The 22,344-nt window shown below is 39.4% G+C and overlaps 1 protein-coding gene and 1 long non-coding RNA gene across 3 annotated transcripts in view; one reads left to right on the forward strand and one right to left on the reverse strand.

Moving 5' to 3' along the window:
• LOC144534543 (uncharacterized) lies at positions 1-6,898 on the reverse strand. Its single transcript, XR_013503569.1, has 2 exons — positions 6,818-6,898; positions 1-2,153 (listed from the first exon to the last, which is right to left on the reverse strand). It is a non-coding gene; the product is annotated as an uncharacterized LOC144534543 (long non-coding RNA).
• Positions 4,468-22,344, forward strand: part of gna12a (guanine nucleotide binding protein (G protein) alpha 12a) — a 23,965-nt gene continuing 6,088 nt past the window's right edge. Inside the window, exons 1-5 of one of the 2 annotated variants that reach the window (XM_078276514.1) lie at positions 4,469-5,233; positions 10,464-10,682; positions 21,183-21,233; positions 21,326-21,526; positions 21,791-21,997. In XM_078276514.1, the coding sequence (XP_078132640.1) occupies positions 4,916-5,233; positions 10,464-10,682; positions 21,183-21,233; positions 21,326-21,526; positions 21,791-21,997 (996 nt within the window). In that variant the 5' untranslated portion in view covers positions 4,469-4,915. Of the gene's footprint in view, positions 5,234-10,463; positions 10,683-21,182; positions 21,234-21,325; positions 21,527-21,790; positions 21,998-22,344 lie in introns of both variants that reach the window. The other variant, XM_078276520.1, reaches the window with a different exon arrangement.

Below are 22,344 nucleotides of genomic sequence, written 5' to 3' on the forward strand. Positions count from 1 at the left end.
TCCGGACAATTTCATTTATTTAGAACCCTTTTTTTATTTGTCTCAGAGGGCTTCACAATCTCATCCTCGATTTGATGAGGAAAAACTCACAAAACACACAAAAAAAATCTTTAACAAGAGAAAAAAAGAAACCACAAGATAACAAACAAAAGGGATTTCTCTCCAGACAATTATAAATAGTACATAACATAAAAATAAAGCAAAATGCATTTGGAGTGGATCAGAGAAGATGTTGAGCAACAAAACCTCCTACAAAGACCTTGAAAAAGGACTGGCAAAACACTAAACACTTAATTTTGTGTGACTGTCGTATTTGCTACATAAATGTACCTTTTGATGACACAATTTTGCTGTTCTGTGTAGAGTTATTTGAGCCTGGGCTCCCTTAAAATGGGACATCCGTAAATGAATTCCACATTCAATGTAATCATTTTGTGCTTCAGGTTTGATGATTAACGTTTTTTTGGTTGTTTTTTTTAGCATTCCAAGAATACATTAACAAATTCTTCATTTTTCGGCTTCTGTTTCTTTATAGTTTACCAGTTTAAGCACAAATGCATGAATACTTTTTGCTATTCCAATAATTCATTCTGAATGAATCATTTCTGAAATATCTTCCTCCCTGTGCTTTAAGAAAACACTTCATTCAATTCAGATCTCAATAAGACTGACTGAAGTTGTGAATTTAATATAAACTCTCAGAGATACAGTAAGCGTGTGACAGTTTGCTCCACACAGGGGTCAGAGTGCTTTTGTCATGTCACAGTAAAATAATGTGTAAATAATAAAAGGAATGATGCCTGAATTCCATTAAGAAGCTATTGGGGTCAAATTAGGGTTTTTAAAGGATGGAAACTGATATGGGGGGCATCATTTCCCATTTGTTTGACAAAAGTATCCATTTTATGAAGAAAATGTTTTTACATTGAATTTGTATTTGCCAAAAGGAATTTGTAATAAAAATCAGAATCAGGAATCAGAAATCCTCTAATTTAATGCTGTCATCTTTAATTACAGCAGGCTTGATTAGATAGTACCTAAAGCTATAGTGCGTAGTTTCTGTCTCCCCCATTAGGAATTCTAAGTAATGACAACAAATTGTCGGCACGTCCACATGATACAAGCACGAGGTAATTATCTTCACTTGAGTTTCCGCACGGGAAAGTCACCAGACGCCACAATCTTCTGAACATAGCCATAATGAGAAATACAGAGAGAGTTGTGTGGAGCTGATTAGCTTTGTACCAACTCATTTGGCAATGGCTTGAATGCAACGGACGTTCATTAATATCAAAAATGTACGCACTAAAGCTTTAATATGCCTTAGTTTGGGGAATTTTAAAACTTTTTCATACTTTGTCATCAACTTACTGTTGTGGGTGTAATAGTACAAGCTCTAAAGAAAATTATTGTGATAATTTAAGAAAGGAAGGGGAAAAAGGTGGAATATTCAACATAATCAGGGCGATGTTACACCAAAAACCCATCTGTACTCATTTGTAATGGCTAAATAATTTATATTCAGAGATTGTGTAACTTCTTTGATGACATCTGCCTTAGCAATGATTGAGCATCTTTTGGGATGTAATTCTTTCCTTCACATCTCTGCAAAAAGAAAGATTTAATATGAAATTACTAAATTGAGATGTTTTGCAAAAGAAAATGTCTAATGTGCTGATGTTTAAGTAGTGTTTATATGAGACCATGCCAATTATAATTAAAGTGGCAAACATTAAGTAAAATTGCAGCAAAAGCTGAAAACAGATGTACCGATTTCCTTTGATGTTAGTGGAACTGAAATGCAAATGAATTAGCATTGCTCAGCATCAACTCCAAATAGGTTCTATCTGGTGAATCTCACTGCACACAACTTTCCACCTGTGTGTCTGCTGCAGCTGGCCGTCTTGGTAACAGCAGATAGTTGGTGGAAGAAGGAGACTGCTGGAGTACTTGTGGTCTGCGGGCCCAACTGGCGCTTTGTGAGGCAGATTATTCTTGCAGTGAAACTGGCCCTGAAAAAAGCCTGGATCCTGTAGCTGATGAGTTTCTCTGGCAGGGAGGCCGTCAAGCAGAGGCTCTCCTGTTGCCTTGGCTGAGTGAGAAGCTTATGTTACCCAGGGACACGGGCTGGCATGGATACTTTGGCTGTCTGGCTGTTTAACAGGGAAAAAGAGAAAGTGTTGAGTTGGAAGTGTGATGATGAAAAGAGACACTGGTTGAGGAACCATCTTGGAGAGAAACCAACTTTCAGTTTAAGCCAACCGTGTAACTCTTTGACGTTTGTAAGTTTCACTGAGTAGCGCTCTCTCTTTCTGCAATGCCTTGTCCACATTCAGTTACACACATTCACTCCTGAAAAACTGCCAAGTACAGTACAACCCCAGTGTGACCTGCTGTCCTGTAATGAAGGTCCTTTTGATTACTTGTTGTAAATTGCATAGATTCTAGAGATTGGGTTGTCTGATACACATGACAAATAAATATCGTGGTATACTAATTATACATAATACTTAAACTGCTCAGCTTTTACTTTTCCTATATATTTTTGGCCTCTTTCTACAATAGTGTAGAAAGTAAAAGTAAAGGCTGAGACATCATTTCACTGCAAAATTAAATAGTTTTAGCAGTTCAAAAAGTTAACAAATAAAGATTAATGAATATAAAATGGAGAAAAAATTAAGTCCACACAGATTTTTTGAAACTTTTACAAGTTTCACATCTTTTATGAAAACGCAAAAGTGAGATATTCCTCAAATTGAATCCATATCTATGAAGTGCATTTTTCTGTCTGAGACATAACTGTGTGATTTAATTGACAGATAAACAAACAAAAAAACAAATTACAGCTAGCCTCCAACAAACTGCAGACCATGGCTGTACAGGGAATATATGATGAAACAGTTGAGCCTATCTTTCAGTTTTGGAACAATAGGTACGAGACACGAGGGAATTTCTTTAAAACTTTATCCTAGAACATGCCTGTCTGAAAAGAGAAAGAACTTTTTCACACTCCGTGCGGTAAAAATCATGGAATGACCTTCCAGAAAAAGTTGTGCGTTCCCCTTCTATTAATTCCTTTAAGAATAGGCTGGATGCATTTTGCTTGTCAAAAGGTGTAATGTATAAATATAAAAGCTTGTCAGTAATTTATGTAATTAATTTATGTAATTTATTTATGAACTTTTAGAAAACTTCAATTATGAAATTAATGTGTTTTTATAGATGTGCATGTATGTGTATATGTGTGTATGTATATGTATATGCATGTGTGTATGTATATGTATATATATATATATATATTTGTTTTGTGTCTTTTAGAGTCTGGGATAGAGGATTGTATATCCTGTACCAGAAATCTTTTCAATAAATTTCAATACATTTCAATAAATGGCTGAGGTAAAAGCTAATAAAACATTTAATCACACTAATTCAACCAAAACATCCAGTCTAAGGATTTCAAGATGAATCTGAGCGAGCTTTAGAGGTTCAGAGCTCGGAAATATATTGAGGTGCTATTTATAACAAAATTCCTTTAAGGTGATAAATACAACACTGCACATCTTCTTTCATCCAGGGTGTTTCCAGTTATGGTCAAATATGACTACTACAAGAACAACATTCATTCTGTCATCTAGACTTGCCAATTTTTTTTCTAGTGGATGTTGGAGTGAACAGTTTGTCTTCAGCAACCTACAGGCTGCAGCAGTTTTACACCACTGACAGATACGTCAGACCAGATACTCATTTAATATTTCTTTGCATAAAGGAACTTAATATAAGAAAAATGTTGCTGTTGCATATGTTTGCACAGAATAACACAACTCTTAAATGTACAATATGAAAATGATGAATGAACCTTTAAAAAGCAAAACTTTCTACATAATATCACTTTTGCTAAGGGGAAAACTAAACCATAGTCTTGAGCTTTGACCTTTTCTGTTACCTAAGTAGAGTCACTATTAAATGATCTTTTGATCGTTTGTTGGTGCACTGTCTGTCTTTATTTTGTTCGTATTATATGGGATGATTTGAGTAATTTATTGATACTATTGATAGTTTTGTGTTATTGATTTGGTTGTGTTGTACTACAATCAAGCAGCTGTGTTTTATTCATGTTTAAATGTGTCATTTGGACCTTGTTTTCATGATTGTATTAATGTGTTATAGCAACTGCTTTGACAGAAGCTAATGGGGATCTAATGAAGGCTAAACACACAAACAAAAAAGTAAAATTTCACCTCCACCCATCTGATCAGAGAGAAAAGGGTCGTATAGGCCTAGATCTCACTTTGCTGCTAACCCTAGTTAAGGTGCTGACCATCTATGGGTGCTTACAGGGCGCCGCAGCGTGTCACTCCTCTCTATTGTGTCCGCGGGCGTCCCCTGGCGGTGATCCCCGGTAGAGCACCGGCGCCCTCATCAGTCTGACCGTCCCACCACCGCCCTGAGCTGCTCTCACTCCGCTGCCCAAGTTCACAAACCGCTGCCTGTGAATAGAGAGTGTGGATAGGCTGTCCCCCCCCCCGTGTATGTGTGTCTTCTTAATGTTGTTTGGCTTCGAATGAACAGGCAGACTTCTGATCAACTTTAGATCTTTTTTTCAGTCCAGGACGTAGGCCTACTCAGAACTTTACACAATTTTCGGAACATTTGCAGGCTTTGTTTCTTCTCTATCCGGATTGATTTTTGTTGATGGCGCGGTCTAACCAAGATGGACACGGGTTGTCTGCCGGCTGGAGACTAGATAACAGCTTCATCTTTTAAATCTAAATGTAGACTATATTTCAGTATCCGCTGTAACCCTATTATTTATCAGGTGGATGTAAGAGGACTGGGTCATTTCCACCCCAGAGGTCACATCCTATAATGAACATTTTCCCACTGAAGTTTCGGTGAACTTTTCCCACGACTCGCCATGTCGGGAGTGGTCCGCACCCTGAGCCGCTGCCTGCTCCCGGCGGAGGCCAGCCGGGACCCGGGGAGCAGCAAGGAGGGGAGCCGGGAGAGGGACGCGGCGCAGGAGCGGGAGGCGCGGCGCAGGAGCAGGGAGATAGACGCGATGCTCGCCCGGGAGAGGAGAGCCGTTCGCCGGTTGGTGAAGATTCTCCTGCTCGGGGCCGGGGAGAGCGGAAAGTCCACATTCCTCAAACAGATGCGCATCATAAACGGACAACAGTTTGATAAAAAAGCACTTCTGGATTTCCGGGACACTATCTATGAGAATATACTGAAGGTAAGAATAGAAAATAAATAGCTCTGGGCCTTCAGCCAAACTTTACAGCCCTGAGTCCGAAGTTTAAACCACCACATGTATAATCGGTGTTGTCATCTACTACTTTTGTCTTTTTGTTTAAAATGTATAGATTATTTTAGTTTGTTGAGAGCTCTCCTTAAGTAGCCTATAAAATATATATATATATATATATATATATATATATATATATATATATATATATATATATATATATATCAAACCATGTTAAATAAGTAGTTAAACTCAAGGATGTGTGAGAAACTGACATTAGGAGACCAGAGCTGAAAGATTCCTCGATTAATCTGTCTTTAGAGATATATTGACTAGAGTTGAAACGAATAATCAATTAATTGATTATTCATCGTCATTTTCTTTTAGGAAACATCACCAAAACAATTACTAGTAGCCTACCATCTTCTCAAATATGAAGATTTGGTGCTTTTCCTAATCTTTTATGATGGGAAACTGAATGTATTTGATATACTTTGGACTCAAGCAGCAGTGGCTCTGGGACATTTTTCACTATTTCTGAAATTGTATAGACCAAACGATTGTTGATTAATCAAGAAAATAATCAGCAGGTTAATCAGTAGTATAAATAATCCTTATTTGCAGCCCTAATATTGACATTTTCATCCCACAATTGAGGCTCACACACACATACACACATACGGTACGCAAACACTCAGAGGTTTGTTGACATAGTACATATTTTTATCCTGAAGTGTGTGTGTGTGTGTGTGTGTTTGTTTGTGTGTGTGTGTGTGTGTGTGTGTGTGTGTGTGTGTGTGTGTGTGTGTGTGTGTGTGTGTGTGTGCTGTCCCTTTGTTAGCTGTCATGGCTGGGCCTCCTTCACCAGCTAACAATACCAGACTATTCCTGAGGGATGAGCACATCCGCCCTGAGTGCCACACACAGCCTATAGACAAGGATGATAAGAGCCAGTTACTTCCACCCAGCTGAGGCGGTATACAATACCCTCCCCTGAATACCAGCATACAGTGACGGCGCTGTCTCGGGCCACAGCATGAACAGGACCCCCCCAACCCACATATACACATTTCACCACCAGTTAACCTCCTGAAAAACACACAATGCATGATGTGTAGCAGGGCACGGGAGAAGCAAAAATTGCATGACTGGCGTCTTCTCCAATGCAGCATGATACTACATGCCTGTAATCCCGTGACCAACCCTGTCGCTATTCGTTGGACCTCTATTTTATGAAACAACAAAAGACTTAAATTAAAAGTACTTGTTGTGTCCCACCGACAGTCCAAAACCCCAAAGTATAAACAAGGAGAGAAAAGCAGCAAACAGCAATCACATGGTTATTTCCATTACTGATTAAGTGGTTGATTAGTGTTTTGACTAATCTGTACTTCTTTGGACTATTAAAATATCTGAACACAGTGAAAAGTGTCCATCACAATTTCCCAGTAAAGGTTTAAAAAATACTACATTTACCATTAGTGCATAATTCCCAGTATTTCATGACACCATAAACTGACATGATTCCCTTAGTAAAGCTGAGAAGCGTTGGTGTATTAAGTGGGATGTTACCTGATCAGTAGTGTGGCTCAGCCTCACTTGTCGGGTGTAGAGGACACCCTCCCTTCATGGGAACCTAATGAGAGAACAAAGCGTGAAGTTAAGGAGGGATAAAGCTGAAAGAGAACACACAGGTGTGTAGCGCAATTAGGCTTATAAAAATAAATAACATAGAGGTGGAGTTCAGGTGTGGTCCCGCTCTTTTAATCTCAGTAATTATACCTCCAGTAACGGATAAATCTCTGGGCTAATCATTGTCAAAGTGGATTACTTATTTCTCACAAATTAAAGTGAAACTCAAAAACAGCTGGTCCTAATGTAACTCTGTCACGCCTCATCAACAAGTGTAGGATTGCTGAACAACTCGAGTATCCACTAATTAGCTGTACCTCTTGGATAGAACACAACATAAACAACAACAATACAGAATTGTTAGTTTTCATCCACTTTCTAAATTGAGCACATGATGGTTTGGAGTTTTTCATGAAGCAGTTTTTATTTTATTTTATCTCAATTTCTCTGATTGTCTTTCATTACTCCTTAACCAAGTGCTTGCCCATACACTAATCAATCAAGGGAGGTACAGCAACGCAAGTTGACAGGTTTTTGAAGTTAAAGTGGCTTTAAGGTTGGAAGAAATTGTCTTATTCCACACTGTCAGTTTCACATGATACATTATTTATTAGCTTAGCCCATTGAATCCCCAAAACTCTGCATATTTGGCATCTTTGTAAACTTTGGGGTCACAACTAGAATATAAAATAAAGTTCTGTGGGTTTCAGCACTGTTTGTACTGATTGAATTGTATGGATTGAATAAATTACTTACAGTAATGCTTGTTTGTTAAAGGGCAGGGGGAAGAGGCACTGGCTCCCTGCCTTTAGCTGTATTTTGACAGTTTTTTATGTCTACTGTACAGCAGGGAGTGGATTGTTGGGGCGCAGCAGATAGCCGGAGAAGGGCAGTGCAGTTGATGGGGTGGAAAACATGAATGCAGGAAGGGAGCTACTTAATTACACAATAGTGATAAATGAAACAGAGCTTCTTTTTTTTTTAAGGCCCAGCCAGATTCCACTGTAGGCGACTGCTAATAATACCATTGACCACAGCATGGCTGTGAGGAAACTAGTTCCATGTGGTGGGATACTATTGAGGGCCACTGACACATAAGACCATTACCAAGAGCTGGTCTTTTGTCTCTTTAACTCTTTTTTCATCCTGGGCACAACTTTTTTTCATGTGAATAAACAACCAAACGCCATACTATAAATGACTCCCTCTTCCAATGACGGCCAACTTTTCACTTTGAATGTGGCCGTTTGGATCATGTATAAACACTTTATTTATACACTTTGTGGTCTGACAACAGGTCATACAAACTGCTTTTTTGTTGTTGTAGTACAACCAGACCTTTAAGCGTGATTTATGCTTCTATGTTAAATCTACGGCGTGGCTACGTAGGCCCTACGCCTTAGCCTGATGTGCACCTATCGAAAAATGTAACTACATGTCACGGTGACGCACGCCGCTCAGCCCTGGCTTGGTGGTGTTGCATTTCCCCCTACTTATTTCCTGGTTCTCCTTCTCCATAAACAACATAAAATCAAGGAGAGGGTTACGTTTTCTTGCTACAGATTTCCCACTGTGGTCAGACAACACAGGGGAGACACTTTGTTTCTCCCATATATCTCTAAAGCAGCATATCCAGAAAGAGAAAAGAAGAACAAGGACAGTTTATGTTCCGTTTTGTAGTTTTTTTTCTTCAGTCTGCAAGTTCAAATGACATAATTATTAGGGATTGATGACAACCTGAATGCAAATATCTACTGAACACAAAGTGGGCATGTGATATTTCCCGACTATACTAGGATCACCTGAAAGCATCAATAATAGAATGACCAGCTCACACAGTATGGGAAGGGTACTTTGGTATTGTCCTCCAAATTTGGGCAAAAGAAAACTGTATTTCTTGCTATCCATTTGGGGCCTTCGAAACAGGCCCGACCTGGTCAATATGTTATGGTTTTTCAAGATTTTTTTGTGTGTGTGTGTGTGTGTGTGTGTGTGTGTGTGTAGCATTTTCACCTTTATTATTATTTTTTTTATATATATTATACAGTGTAGAGGTAGAGACTGGAAATAGAGGAAAGAGAAGGTTATGACATGCAACAAAGGTCCCAAGACTGGAATTAAACCCGGTATGTTCTAACTTGTTGTGGTTGATATATTTGTTGTAGAAATGCAGACATGCTGAATTGAGACAAGGTAGATAAACATGCGGGCATACAGGAAGAGAGACAGACAAGACTGTATGGGATTATGCCACAAGTACACTGATTAGTATATTGATAATGTTCAGGTTGGCTTACAGACAGAAGAAAGTGGATGTGACTCAAAGCTCACTCACAGTGACTCTCCGCCAACATGCTGCTGTTCGATCCGCATGTCGTGTCAAATTACGGTTGCATGTGTGTCTTTGTGTTAAACACTAGTTTTGTCAGTCGTGCATGCATTCCTACTGTAAAAACAAAAAACGCCACACACCAGTTAGTCACAAAGCAGCATACTAGTCAAAATGCACACACACAACACACATAGTAGCTGCATTAGCGATGACTTCTACAAACTGTCACATCCTACTATATTTTTTTTGTTTTTGTACTTGCCTTTTTCACACCCACACCTCCTGTTGCACACCCATGTATCTTAGGAGGGGGTATCTCTCTTTGAACTTCCTTGTCTGAGATTTCTTCCAGATTTTTTCCTTTAGAGGATTTGAGCTGGGTTGGCAGCTGCTCTTGTTGTGGGCCTGTAAAGCCCCATTGAATGCAATATTAAGCTGTGCAAATAAACTTGAGTAGACTTGACTATTGCACAAGAGTTAAGTGGTGATGACTCATTGACACACACATATACTCACATCCCTTAACCCACTGTGACCTTTGAAACGCTTCGTAGTTCACTGATACTGTTTGCTGCCGATTCCTCTGTTGTTTCATTACATAAATCAAACAAACAGGCTTAAATAACACAGCAGATTCTGAACTTTAGGATGCTGGGAAATATGCTTCACATTGGAGTCAATGATTAAGCCATAAATATATAAGCAAAGAAAAAGATCTTATGAAGAAACAAGCAACAAAATGGACTAAATAAATGACGTTAAAAATAATCACAAAATAGACTTAACCACATTTATTGCAAAACACATCATGACATGCTGAATTGGAACAATTAAAAGTAGTTGATTAAAAAAAGTGTAATAAAAATATATGTAGAGAGAAAAGGAGACACAGATACAAAACATTGAGTCTCTGTGTGTTGGTTAGTTTGATCACTCAGCAGGAGACCTCCCACACAGATCAGTCCACATGGTTCTCTTCAGAAAACCACACATGCATATGTTTGAGTGTGTGTGTGTGTGTGTGTGTGTTAGACACATACGTTGCACTGTTAAAGTTACTCCATGTTTACCAGTAACCCTAGACTCTGTGTTGACGTTCTTGCCAGGAAGCAGCACATGCAGTATGAGTCTTTTTTTCTCTCTATGTGGTCAGGAAATATTTGTACAAAAATGCTGACATTAGAAAAATGCAGCTGTTACACTACTTCAACACATTCAGGCTCACGTATTTGCACTGATTGTGTGTTTGTGCAGGGCATGCGCGTACTGGTGGATGCCCGGGACAAGCTAGGCATCAGCTGGCAGAGCTGCGAGAACGAGAAGCAGGGCATGCTGGTGATGTCGTGGGAGGGACGCGTGGGCGGCTCGGGGGTCGAGCCCAGTGAGTTTCAGCTGTACGTGATGGCACTGAGTGCGCTCTGGGCAGACGCCGGCATACAGGAGGCCTACGCACGACGCTCTGAGTTCCAACTGGTGAGTAGATTGGCCATGTAACATGCACTTGGCCCCTTTTATTTCCCCTGAAGTAGCTTCAAGGTTGTAAGTCAGTTTGTTCCAAGTCTTTGTTGAGGCTATATGATGTTTACACTGCTGTGCTATTCCATCAAATGGAAATATTTTAGATGCCTTGCATCAATTTTACACACTTCCCCAAAATTCAGATTGACATATTTGGTATGTATAGACATTCCAGGATCCTACAGTAGTTTTTCTAACAAAATTCAGCAGGTTTGAACAATGTTTGGCTGCTTGTTAAGGATGGATTACTGTGACAGTATAAAGATATACCCTCAAAAATGATCTTTTTTGTATAATTCAGTCTCACATCCAGGAATGATAAATGACAAAACTTGCACTGACACTCCATTCCAAAAGTGAAGCGAAGCCATTTCTGATAACTAACAATACATCAAACAATCCTTAAAAACCTTAAAAAGTCCTTAAATTTCTCATGCAGCAGTCTGAAGTATCCGATCACTCTCCATAGCACATCCCAAACTCATGAAATATTAAGCTCTTACTCTTAATCCTCCCATTACTTTACATTATTACATGTCATTTAGCTAACACTTTTATCCAAAGCGACTTACAGTTGCTATATGTGCTATAGGTCAGAGGCCACACGCCTCTGGAGGAACTATGTGTTAAGTGTCTTGCTCAGGGATACATTGGTTCATGTATCGCTATGTGAATTGAACCCAGATCTCCCACACCAAGTGCATGCGTAATATCCATTACGCCATCACCACCCATTAGTGTCTGCATTCAAAACCAGCCTCGAGTTCATTCACTGACCAGGAGTCATGATCAGTCATAGATTACTCACTGGCTGACCTGATGCTTTACATGTAATTTGTCTCAGTAGTCAAAGATCATCCGATGACTAATCAGGAGTTATTCATCAGTGTGAAAATGTAATACGGCCTTTTCTTTGTCAATGTGGTGGCAACGTAGTAAAAAAGACAACCTTTTTTAGTTAGAGCACACAACGAATCACAACATCTGGGAACTGAATACAGCTCAGGATCTCTTGTTACCTATCATCCCTCGGCATCATTTCTGTCTCACTCTACTGTGAGCTGTCAATTTGAGGAATAATGCCAAAAGAATAGCCTTTAATAAAAAACCTTGCACTGTGTATGTTAACTGGTTTTGTACCCCCCCAGTTCCATAAATATTTCCATATCACTTCAGTGACATCAGCAGTCTAGAGTCGCAGATATCTGCACAGTAACTGATTTACCACAGCCAGGAGTAACAAAGCTAATAATTACTGACATGCTCAAAACTTCAGAGGAAGTAACTGGATAATATCAGAAATGCTTCTTACCTGTCAACTATAGAACAAAGTCACAGTGGAGGGGCACTGCACCGAGCAAAGCCTGTGGAAGTATTTATTGTTTTTCTGCGTAACTTACCTCGCCCATGTTTTTGTGTTTGGAGACTTTCCATTTTATTTTTCTCTTGACTGGAAATGGAGCCAGTGAAGTGGAGCCCTGTGGAGTTTCATCTGCCACGCTACACTGCGCTGAACACAATCTGAAACGGGTTGTAAATTGCAGTGTAATTCTTTTACCTTTTAACCCTAATATATTAAACACACGCTGATCAAAACTAGTGGGTTGCACACATCATTGATCCTCTTTTTACTGTATAACTAGTTACATTGAATAGATGGAAAATAAGGCAGTATTTGTTTTGCGTGAAAAAGCCACAAAGTATTTTTAAAGCAGGATTTGATAAAATGGCACCTATACTTACACAAATATCAGAGTGAGGTACAGTACATTTTCAGTTTTGATGACTTGAAAACCTCAAAATCATCATCAAAAGACATCATAAGGTGACATGATTTTCACTTTAGTTTTGCTGGACAACATTTGGGGCAATTTAATATTACATAGGATGATTATTATTTGATGTCAGTTGGGTGGATGAGAGTAAGTAAGTAAAGTTTATTTATATAGCACTTATCACAGACAGAGTCACAAAGTGCTTCACAGGCCAGATAAATAAATGCATTAAAACATATCGATGATCATAAAAAGCACAATAAATCACTGTAAATCATAATAAAACACAAAAGCATACATAGTGATACAGTCAACAATGTGGCTAAACAAACGGCTGACTTAAAAGATGCGATTTTAGCTGCTTTTTAAAGATATCAACAGAGGCCGCCACTCTTAAAACATTAGGCAAAGCTTTCCATAGAGCTTGCCTATGCTGTAGTGCCAGTTTGTCTATGTCCATGTATATGTACACATAGAGATTACTTAGGCCAATAAGACAAGCATATTTGACATTTAAATCTTCTGGTCTAATTTGGTCTAATCAATATTTTGTGATGGATCAAATGACTATGTGACAAACCCACAGAGAATTATCGGCTCATTGTTATGGTTTTACAGCTCGTAATGTTTACTGTTTTTGGTTCACTTTGACCATTAGGCTCCAAACTCAATGCACACTGTCTGCCGAGCACGAAACAGCAGACAGACAAAGGAAGCAACTATCTGTTGTACATAGTGGAGCATTTAGCAGCTAAAAAGTCAGATATTTCTCTCAGGAGTTGGTGGGAACCAAAAACAGATCTAAAAGAAGACTTAAATATTGGCCAGAAACAGTACTCCAAACGATAATATCAATGTTCAGTATGCAGCTTGTGGCCAAAAAACAAGCGATGCTGGTTTAAAGAAATATAGAAATGCTTAATTATTACATATAAAAAATGTCCATTTACGTCTAGAAAGAGTAACGTAGGCACCTGGCAGTTCTTTTGCTGGCGTCTTTACAACATCTCTTTGTCTGCTGCCTGAAAAGAACCAAACAAACTGAGACTTGTTTAAAGCTGCTACTTACTGTAGTTTAAAGATCAATTTGTTGAAAACAACAGAGCAGCGGGAGAACCACTTGGTTTTACAACTAACACTAGCAGTGTCTGCAAATCTGCGGCGAAGGGCCAGACAGACTGTTAATGACACATAATGTTTCAACAGAATGTCATGAATGATCATTAACCATATTGTCAACATAGCGAACGTCTCAGTGCGTCGGCATCACCAGCTGGTCTTGTTGTCAGTGCAGTTTGTATTGGCCATAGCAGCAAGTTTACTTTGTACTGTTTTGAAGTGACGCAGCAGCTCTATTTTCTGTTCAGAGCTATAACTGTTGACCTTTTACCTTGTTACACATTTATCAGTGACAACACTATCTGGAGTCAGACAGAAGCCACTTCCGTCTCCGTCTCACTTAACATACTGTAAGTGTGTGTGAGATGTCAGTGCACAGCTTTGGGTCGGACTGCCTTGTCTTATCTGGAGTCGCCGTATGATAAAGCCAGTGCTGTACAGCTGCACTGGCTGCTCGCAGACACCGTTCTGGCTTAATTGATAAGGCTGGTGATATTCTGTATTTTTGTTACGGTCAACATTCCATGAAAAGACTAAAACCAACAAGAGACTGAACAAGTATTGTCAAGTATTATAGTCTGTGTATGAAAAGCCTGATATATCTTATTCCTATGTGCTATAGATCTCCATTATTGTCCAAAAACTATTAAAAACATCATCAATGAGCCACACTGTTGCACTGGGTGACATTCGCCACAGACATTTACTTTGGGTCAATCCCAAATACACCATCCTGCTGTATTTAAGGAACATGTTTGTCTTTTTCAACCTGGGTCTTGTTTTCTAAATTATGGCATTATTGACTAGGAAGTCATGCTAATTTTGCTCTCACCACCTCTGTTGTAACAGCAAAACAAGGTATATCCGGATAAGCAGCAGCTCCTAACCAGCTGTTGCACTTAAAGGACAAATCCGGCACAAAATGAACCTAGGGGTTAATAACACATGTGTACCGAGTCAACCGTTCTCTGGGATATGTTTTCATGCTAATCGAATGTGACCAGTTTTATCGCAAACCGCTAATTAGCTTATAACGCTAGTCGTCGGGGCAAGGGTAAAGTAAAAAGAAATCGCTATTTCTATACCACACTAACAAGACTCAAAATAGCACCACACTTCCATGGTAGCATAATGAGGGTCCCTACCTGTAAACCAAAGCATTGAGAACTTTGTAAGTGTACAGACAGTTTATTAAAAAGATAGTTTATAAAGACAGTACCGTTCACGTATACAGGCAGGCGCCATCTTGGGAAACCAGTCATGACCAGCAGAACGACAAACGCCGTTCTTGAGCTATGTTACTGGTTACTGGTTGCACAGCGTTCGTCGTTCGACTGACTGTGTGGTGCTATTTTGAGCCTTGTTAGTGGTATAGAAATATACTTTTTGCTTTACCCTTTCCCTGACAACTAGCTTAGTCTCCATAAACAACATGAAATCAAGGAGAGGGTTAACTTTTCTTGCTACAGATTTCCGACCGTGGTCAGAGTGCACACAGGACCCACTTAGTCTCTCCCACTATGCCTCTGGAGTCGGTACTCGCTCCGAAGCTAATCCCCGTCACGCTTTCACTTGCTCTACACATACTCCCACATCGCGCAGACACATGCCGGCTCTGCTGTTCTCTTAAAGAGATCGACGCAGACACCAACACACAAGTATAAACTTCAGTCTACTCACGTAGGCTACGGCGAAAGCTCTGCGTGGAGCCTCCGCAGATGAACAGCATTCTCTATGCCCTGGTGACAGACTGACAGGCTGGAGGTTGTAGGGCGAGGCAAGGCAACTTTATTTCTACAGCACATTTCAGCAACAAGGCAATTCAAAGTGCTTTACATAAAACATTAAAATATTAATATTAACAAAGGTCATGAAAATAACCTCTATCTATTCTTAAATAGAATAAGATACTAATACATGAATAAAAGTTACAGTGCAGTGTAAGAAATTATTTTATTATTTGATTTAATAGGTTGTAGGAACAGGTTTGGGAGGGGAGAGGGAGATGTTTTATTTTGTGTGGTGTGTAAAATGTTCTAAATAAATAACAAAATGTTCTAAGGAAATAGGATAAATAGGTTTGTAATTATTTTTACAACTGAAATACATTTTTTGTTATTACAGGGGGAAAGTACCGGAAAAAATGTGAACGGTATCCAACCCTACCCGCCACTTTTAAATCATTGTGTGGTAGCATTTTGGATTCCCAATGGAAATGCCAGTTATTAGTTCTCAGGAGGTTAGTCATACAGGAGAGAAGCAATTTGAGTTTCATGTTGTGAGTTTCGATTGAATAAAAGACTAGTTTTCCAGTCATATTTATATATATATATATATATAAGTTTTCTTTAAAATAGTGTTAAAATTCGTTCTCGTGAACCCAATCTCGTGTATCGTCTTGTTTCGTGAGCTGTGTGTCTCGTCACACCCCTAGTATTGAGACATGCTAACGGATTGTTGGCATGGTCTTCTTGTTGGGATTTGTTGACAATAAGAGAAATATAGAATACCAGCAACCTTATCTTTTTCAAAGAAAGACAAATCAGAATGTCTACTGTGGAGTAAATGTGCTGAGTTAAACGCTTTCCACCTCCCCCCCTTCTCTCCACTCTCTGAGAGGTTTTCCCGGGGATACCACAGTCAGCTTTTCCCAGGCATGGCTGGAGCTGAGCCACAGGCTTACGGGGAGAGGGAGGAAAGAAAGAGAGAGAGAGAGAGAGAGAGAGAGAGAGATACTCTAATGAGAGGAAGAAATAGAGGGAGTGGAAAGTCAAGAAGAGCAGTGAAGGAGAAGTGGAGATAGTGAGAGAAAAACGAACACACATGCAAGGGTTTTGTTTACTTGTTCTGTGTTCCCACCACACCCAGATAACACACAGTTTGATATAGGACATAAACACAGAAACCTCTTCTGCTTGACAAAAAAACAAGGCTATATATCACACTGTGACGGTAAACTGTTGCTGTTGTCTCCAGCAGCATAGACATCCTGAATAAAGGAGGCATGAGTTAAGACAGTATCATATACTGTATAGGGAACTTTGAAGCCCCACAAAGATGTAAAGAGGCTATAAATGCTGAAACACATGCATGCACACACACACACACACACACACACACACACACACACACACACACACACACACACACACACACACACACACACACTCACACTCCATATGGTAGACTATATGGGATTTTAACCTGGAAGTCTCTGCTGCTGCTGTACTTCATCATGAGTTAACATTGTCTCTGTATGTACAATATGTAACTTCCTCTACAAGTGTTTACAGAATAGAAAAATATTTTTCTGGGTGTTGTGTTTCCCATTCTACCGTTCTTTTCTAGCATCCTCATGTGTGTGAGTGTGTGATTATGTGTGTAATGGACTGAACATTGTTCCCATAACAACCAAATATGAAATATCATATTATTAATAAACACTGGATTATAGGATATTTCTGGTTGGTCTGATATTACATCTTGAGTCTTATTTTCATAGTTTTCGCCATCATTTCTATCGGTTTTGACAACAATGTTCTCTGGCAACACAACATCAGCAGAACAAAGTGCATCTGGTCAAGAAACACATGCAGTTTTTGCCAGATAATCTAAACCGGTATAAAAACTGTGTGCATGCAGCAAGCACGGTAGGTCAAAGTTGAACCAGGAGGTCTGTCTGTAAACTGATAGATGTTTACAACAGACAGTTTGAGTCATAACTTTAACGTTCTCTTCTCTTAAACAGGAAGTAAAAGATTCTACAAGAGATTTGTTAGACTTTTTTGAGAATTGCAGACATGCAACTGCTATCAGAATCCAAACCACAGAGTACAGTATGCTCAGCACTTTTGATAATTCACCAAACAAAAACACAAAACATTTGCTTCTGATAGATTCAATTTGAATGTTGGACTGTTGGGTGGACAAACCAAGCAATTTGAATACATCACCTTAGACTCTGGGTTATTTTGATGGGCATTTGTCACTATTTTCTAACATTTTATAGTCTAAGTAATTAATCAGATTAATCGATAATGAAAAGAGTTGTTATTTACAGCCCGAGATGTTTACTTTTTTGAGTGAGTTAATATATATATATATATATATATATATATATATATATATATATATATATATATATATATATACAATGTGACAGGGCTTTTGTGACAAACATTGTGTCACACCCAGTCACAAACACAAGTGGCATACATATACTGTACCTGTCACCACACACACACACACACACACACACACACACACACACACACACACACACACACACACACACACTGCAGAATGTGAGCTTATTCAGGTCTTTGCTGTAATAAAGCCCTTAATCTGTCCATACAAGCCATGAATGGAGACATTCCTCCAGCCTTACTCAATCACACACACTCTCTCTCTCTCACACACACACACACACACACACACACACACACACACACACACACACACACACACACACACACACACACACACACACACACCTATATTTGTTATGTAATCTACGTTACACATGACTAAAACTTACCCTTGGTCTAATAAAATAAATTTATTTTAATATTTAGTTTGATGCATCTGCTGCATGAGGCTGGTTCATATCTGCTGATTGAATGAACTCTGCTGAGTTAAAGCGTCTGTTGAAATGATCTTTGTGTGTGTGTGTGTGTGTGTGTGTGTGTGTGTGTGCGTGCGTGTGTGTCTGTGTCTCTGTCTGGGTTTGCATATCCCTTCATCTCTGGGAATTCCCCTCTCCCTGCTTTTCCCTCCAACCAGTCCCTCCTCTTGTTCACGTCCAGCTGAACCAATCAGAATCCCCCGGCTTTGTGTTTCCTATTGCTGTGACACTGTGGGTCAGCGGCGGGGGTCACGGGGTCACATCTCACCCGTACGGGGGTTGCTTTTCCTGGTTGTTACGCGACATGTCAGGGATAGACAGAATTAATTTAACAGCCACATGAAGAGTTTTTACTGATTCTGTTCAATCCCTGTGACAGAAACAAATCTGCAAAGTTTGGTTTTTAAAGAGGAATACTTGTAAATTGTAGTTTGGCCCAAGTGTGTGTGTGTGTGTGTGTGTGTGTGTGTGTGTGTGTGTTTGTGATGTGCTAAAAAGACTTTGTAACTGGGTTCTGTCTGATTCGCTAATCCCTCCCTCCCCCATGTCTCTCCCCACTGTTTTCACACACACAGCTGTTTCCTGTTGAATGTGTGTGTGTCTAAGAGAGAGCGAGAGAGAGGAAGAGAGAGATTCAGTTGTAAAACTAATGTTGCCCATTAGTGTTAGCCCTCAGTGTTAGCCCATTTACTATAAACCACACACACACACTTAACATCACAGAAAAACATTTTGCAAATCATGCGGCTGTGCTTTAGAAAACTGACTGTATCTTTGCTGTTTTGTTTTAGGCGTCCACTGGTTTCCATACATTTTTGAACAGTATGAAAATCAATTAGCTCAACAACAGCAAAGCAGTGATAGAAAAGATTGCGGACTTGATGTGATGCGACTAAATCTGCTAATTGATTTTCAACTGCTGCCTGAAAAATCTAAATTGTACAGCGTCAATTCAAAATGAATGATTTATAGGTATTTGCTGGTACGTTCCACCAAATAAAAAAAGATTATTGTAAACATGTTTGATTTTCATGACTGGAATCAGGATTGTCTTTATCGTGTCCTAGAAGTAAAGTTCTTGTAAAGTCAAAAAAATGAATGTTCTTAAGGGATTTCAATGGCAACTTAAATTATGGTATACCTCATCCAGTGTGTTGTACACTTCTCGTTCAATATGTGCTAGTTTCTGACTTACAAGACTTGAAATGATCTGTATACGTTGGTGGAAATATTTGTTATAGTATAGTATAGTATAGTATTATAGATGTATAGTCTTTGTGGGTTTCACAACTACTTAACAGGGGTACCAGAACAAAACATTGACGTATTTTCACCTTATAAAAGTTGCAAACAGTTGCCTATTTACACATCAAGCAGACACGGAGCAACACTAGCATTCCTTTGGAGTCATGTTTCTGCCCACTTGATTAATTTATGTCAAATATTAACTCTGCTTTTACTTCTGTTTTGGTCTGCACCAACTCCTGAGGGAAATGTCTGGCCCTTTAGCTACTAAATGCTCCACTATGTATACCAGCTAGTCGCTAACTTCGTCTGCCTGCTATTTAGTGCTTGACACGCAGGGTACAGCGGGTTTATCATAGCTGTTTTTCATTAAAACAAACGCAGCTGCTGGAAACAAGCTTGATGAAAGTTTGTGGGCCAGAAAAACAAAATAATGTACTAAAAGACAGAAAATGCTCTGTAGATCTGAGGGGAGTTACAGAGTTGCGTCTGAGTTAGTAACTACAAGAGACCCCTTTCAAATTACTTATCGCCAATTGATCCATTATTAATATAGAAATATTGATTAGTGCAGCTTTAATGTCAGTTTAAAGGACTTCGTAGTTCTTTGTGGCAATGCGAACAAGCACACTAAATGTGATTATAAGACAACACACTGATAAAACCATGGGTCAAATAATACAATGATCCAGTTATAATCCAGATATGTCACTTGAGTCAATTTAGATCACAATTCTTTGCTGTGGGTCAAGCCTGTGCATAACAGTAGCTTCACAAATAGAATGTTACAAAAAATGATAATGAGACTGATATGATTATGGTTGGTCACATTGTCCTTTGTAGCTGATTGGGGAGAAGGCATCGATTGATGTATTATTAAATGTAATGTAATAACCACAGTATGACAGCTTCCATGGAAAGTGAATTAAATAAAGAAGAAATACAAGAAATGCAAGTGTTCTAATTATCTCATGTGCACAGACTAAAACCGGTACAGTTAACATTTTGAGTTCCACATGTATCTACAGCGATTCATTGTTCTTCAAATAGGCTACTTATCCTCAAATAGCGGCCAGGTTAGCTCAGTTGGTAGAGCAGGTGCACATATATGGAGGTTTACTCCTCAACGCAGCGGCTGCAAGTTCAACTCTGACCTGTGGCCCTTTGCTGCATGTCATTCCCCCTCTCTCTCCCCTTTCATGTCTTATCTGTCCTGTGGAATTGAAGGCCTAATCTTTAAAAAAAAGACGCATATTGCATATTATGCATATGCGACTTGTGATATTTAGCTGACCTAAACCTCACAAGTGGGACTAACAACTCTCCAAAATTACACAAAATAAACAGTGCTAAACAGGTACGAAGACCATAAACTACAACGGGAATGTTACTCTATCAGCTACACACAGCTACGAGATGGATAAAAGCTGCCACTAAATACAAATTTGCTGGTAAATTGTTACACAAACAGCTGGTAAACATAGACATTACTGAATAAATTGCCAACAGTAACCAATATCTTTACAATACAAATATAGTCCTTGCATGTGGTCATAGATGCACACAAACACCAACTGAAACAGCGGGTTAAACCTCACTGTCCATACTTCCTCACATTACTTATGCCTTTGGATCAGACTCGGTTGCATTTTGTGTCTGTAAAGGATTTTTTTCTTTTCTTCCCTCCTGCAGAGTGAGTCGGTCAAATACTTCCTGGATAACTTGGATCGTATTGGTCAACTGGTGAGTCACAGTGACTCATTAAATCCCAAGTGGACTTCGTATTTCTTCACCTCTTTCAACTTGTGAGAAAATGTTTTATCTCTCTTTTTCAGAACTTTATCCCAAGCAAGCAGGACATTTTGTTTGCGAGGAAGGCAACGAAAGGCATAGTCGAGCACGACTTTGTCATCAAAAAGATTCCTTTCAAAATGGTGGACGTCGGAGGGCAGAGGTCCCAGAGGCAGAAGTGGTTTCAGTGTTTTGACGGGATCACATCGATACTCTTCATGGTTTCATCGTCAGAGTACGATCAGGTAACACATTTCTGACCATGTAACGCTGATGTTGGCTTTGCTTGACTTTTAGAAATACAAAATTGAAAAGAAACATCAGAGAGACACAACATTTGAGATTTACACAAAGGTCTCTTTGTGTTACGCTGAGGAAACTTGATTGTTCCCTCAGACGTGGCTCCGGTTCAAATCAACAGTCATATGATGATGACTGAATCCCTAATTGGTGCTCAGATAAAACCTGAAAAAAAAACCCAAAGGATAATTGTGTGTGTGTGATTCCAGGTTTTGATGGAGGATCGGAGGACAAACCGTTTGGTGGAGAGCATGAATATATTTGAGACGATCGTCAACAACAAGCTTTTCCTCAATGTGTCAATCATCCTCTTCCTCAACAAAACAGACCTGCTGGTGGAAAAGATTCGCACGGTGGACATCCGTAAGAACTTTCCAGAGTTCAGAGGAGACCAACGCAGGCTAGAGGACGTACAGGTACACACACGCACACGCACACGCACACACACACACACACACACACAATGGGAATGAGTATGTACACTTTACACACACACACACACACACACACACACACACACACACACACACACACACACACACACACACACACACACACACAAGCTCTCATTGAGTGTGTTCACATTGGGTGCTCAACCTGAAAAATACAAATCAGCTAAAAAGTAGTGCACCATTGAAGCAATCAATCTCTGTAATCAATCCCTTCTTTGGGAAAGATATTTTTCAAGGCCAATGAAAAGAAAGGAAGACGGTGGACCAAGATGTTTTTGATTGACAGGCTCAACACTCAACGCTCTCCTTAG

The sequence above is a fragment of the Sander vitreus genome, chromosome 2 (assembly GCF_031162955.1).
Source record: "Sander vitreus isolate 19-12246 chromosome 2, sanVit1, whole genome shotgun sequence".
Taxonomy (NCBI): Eukaryota; Metazoa; Chordata; class Actinopteri; order Perciformes; family Percidae; genus Sander; species Sander vitreus.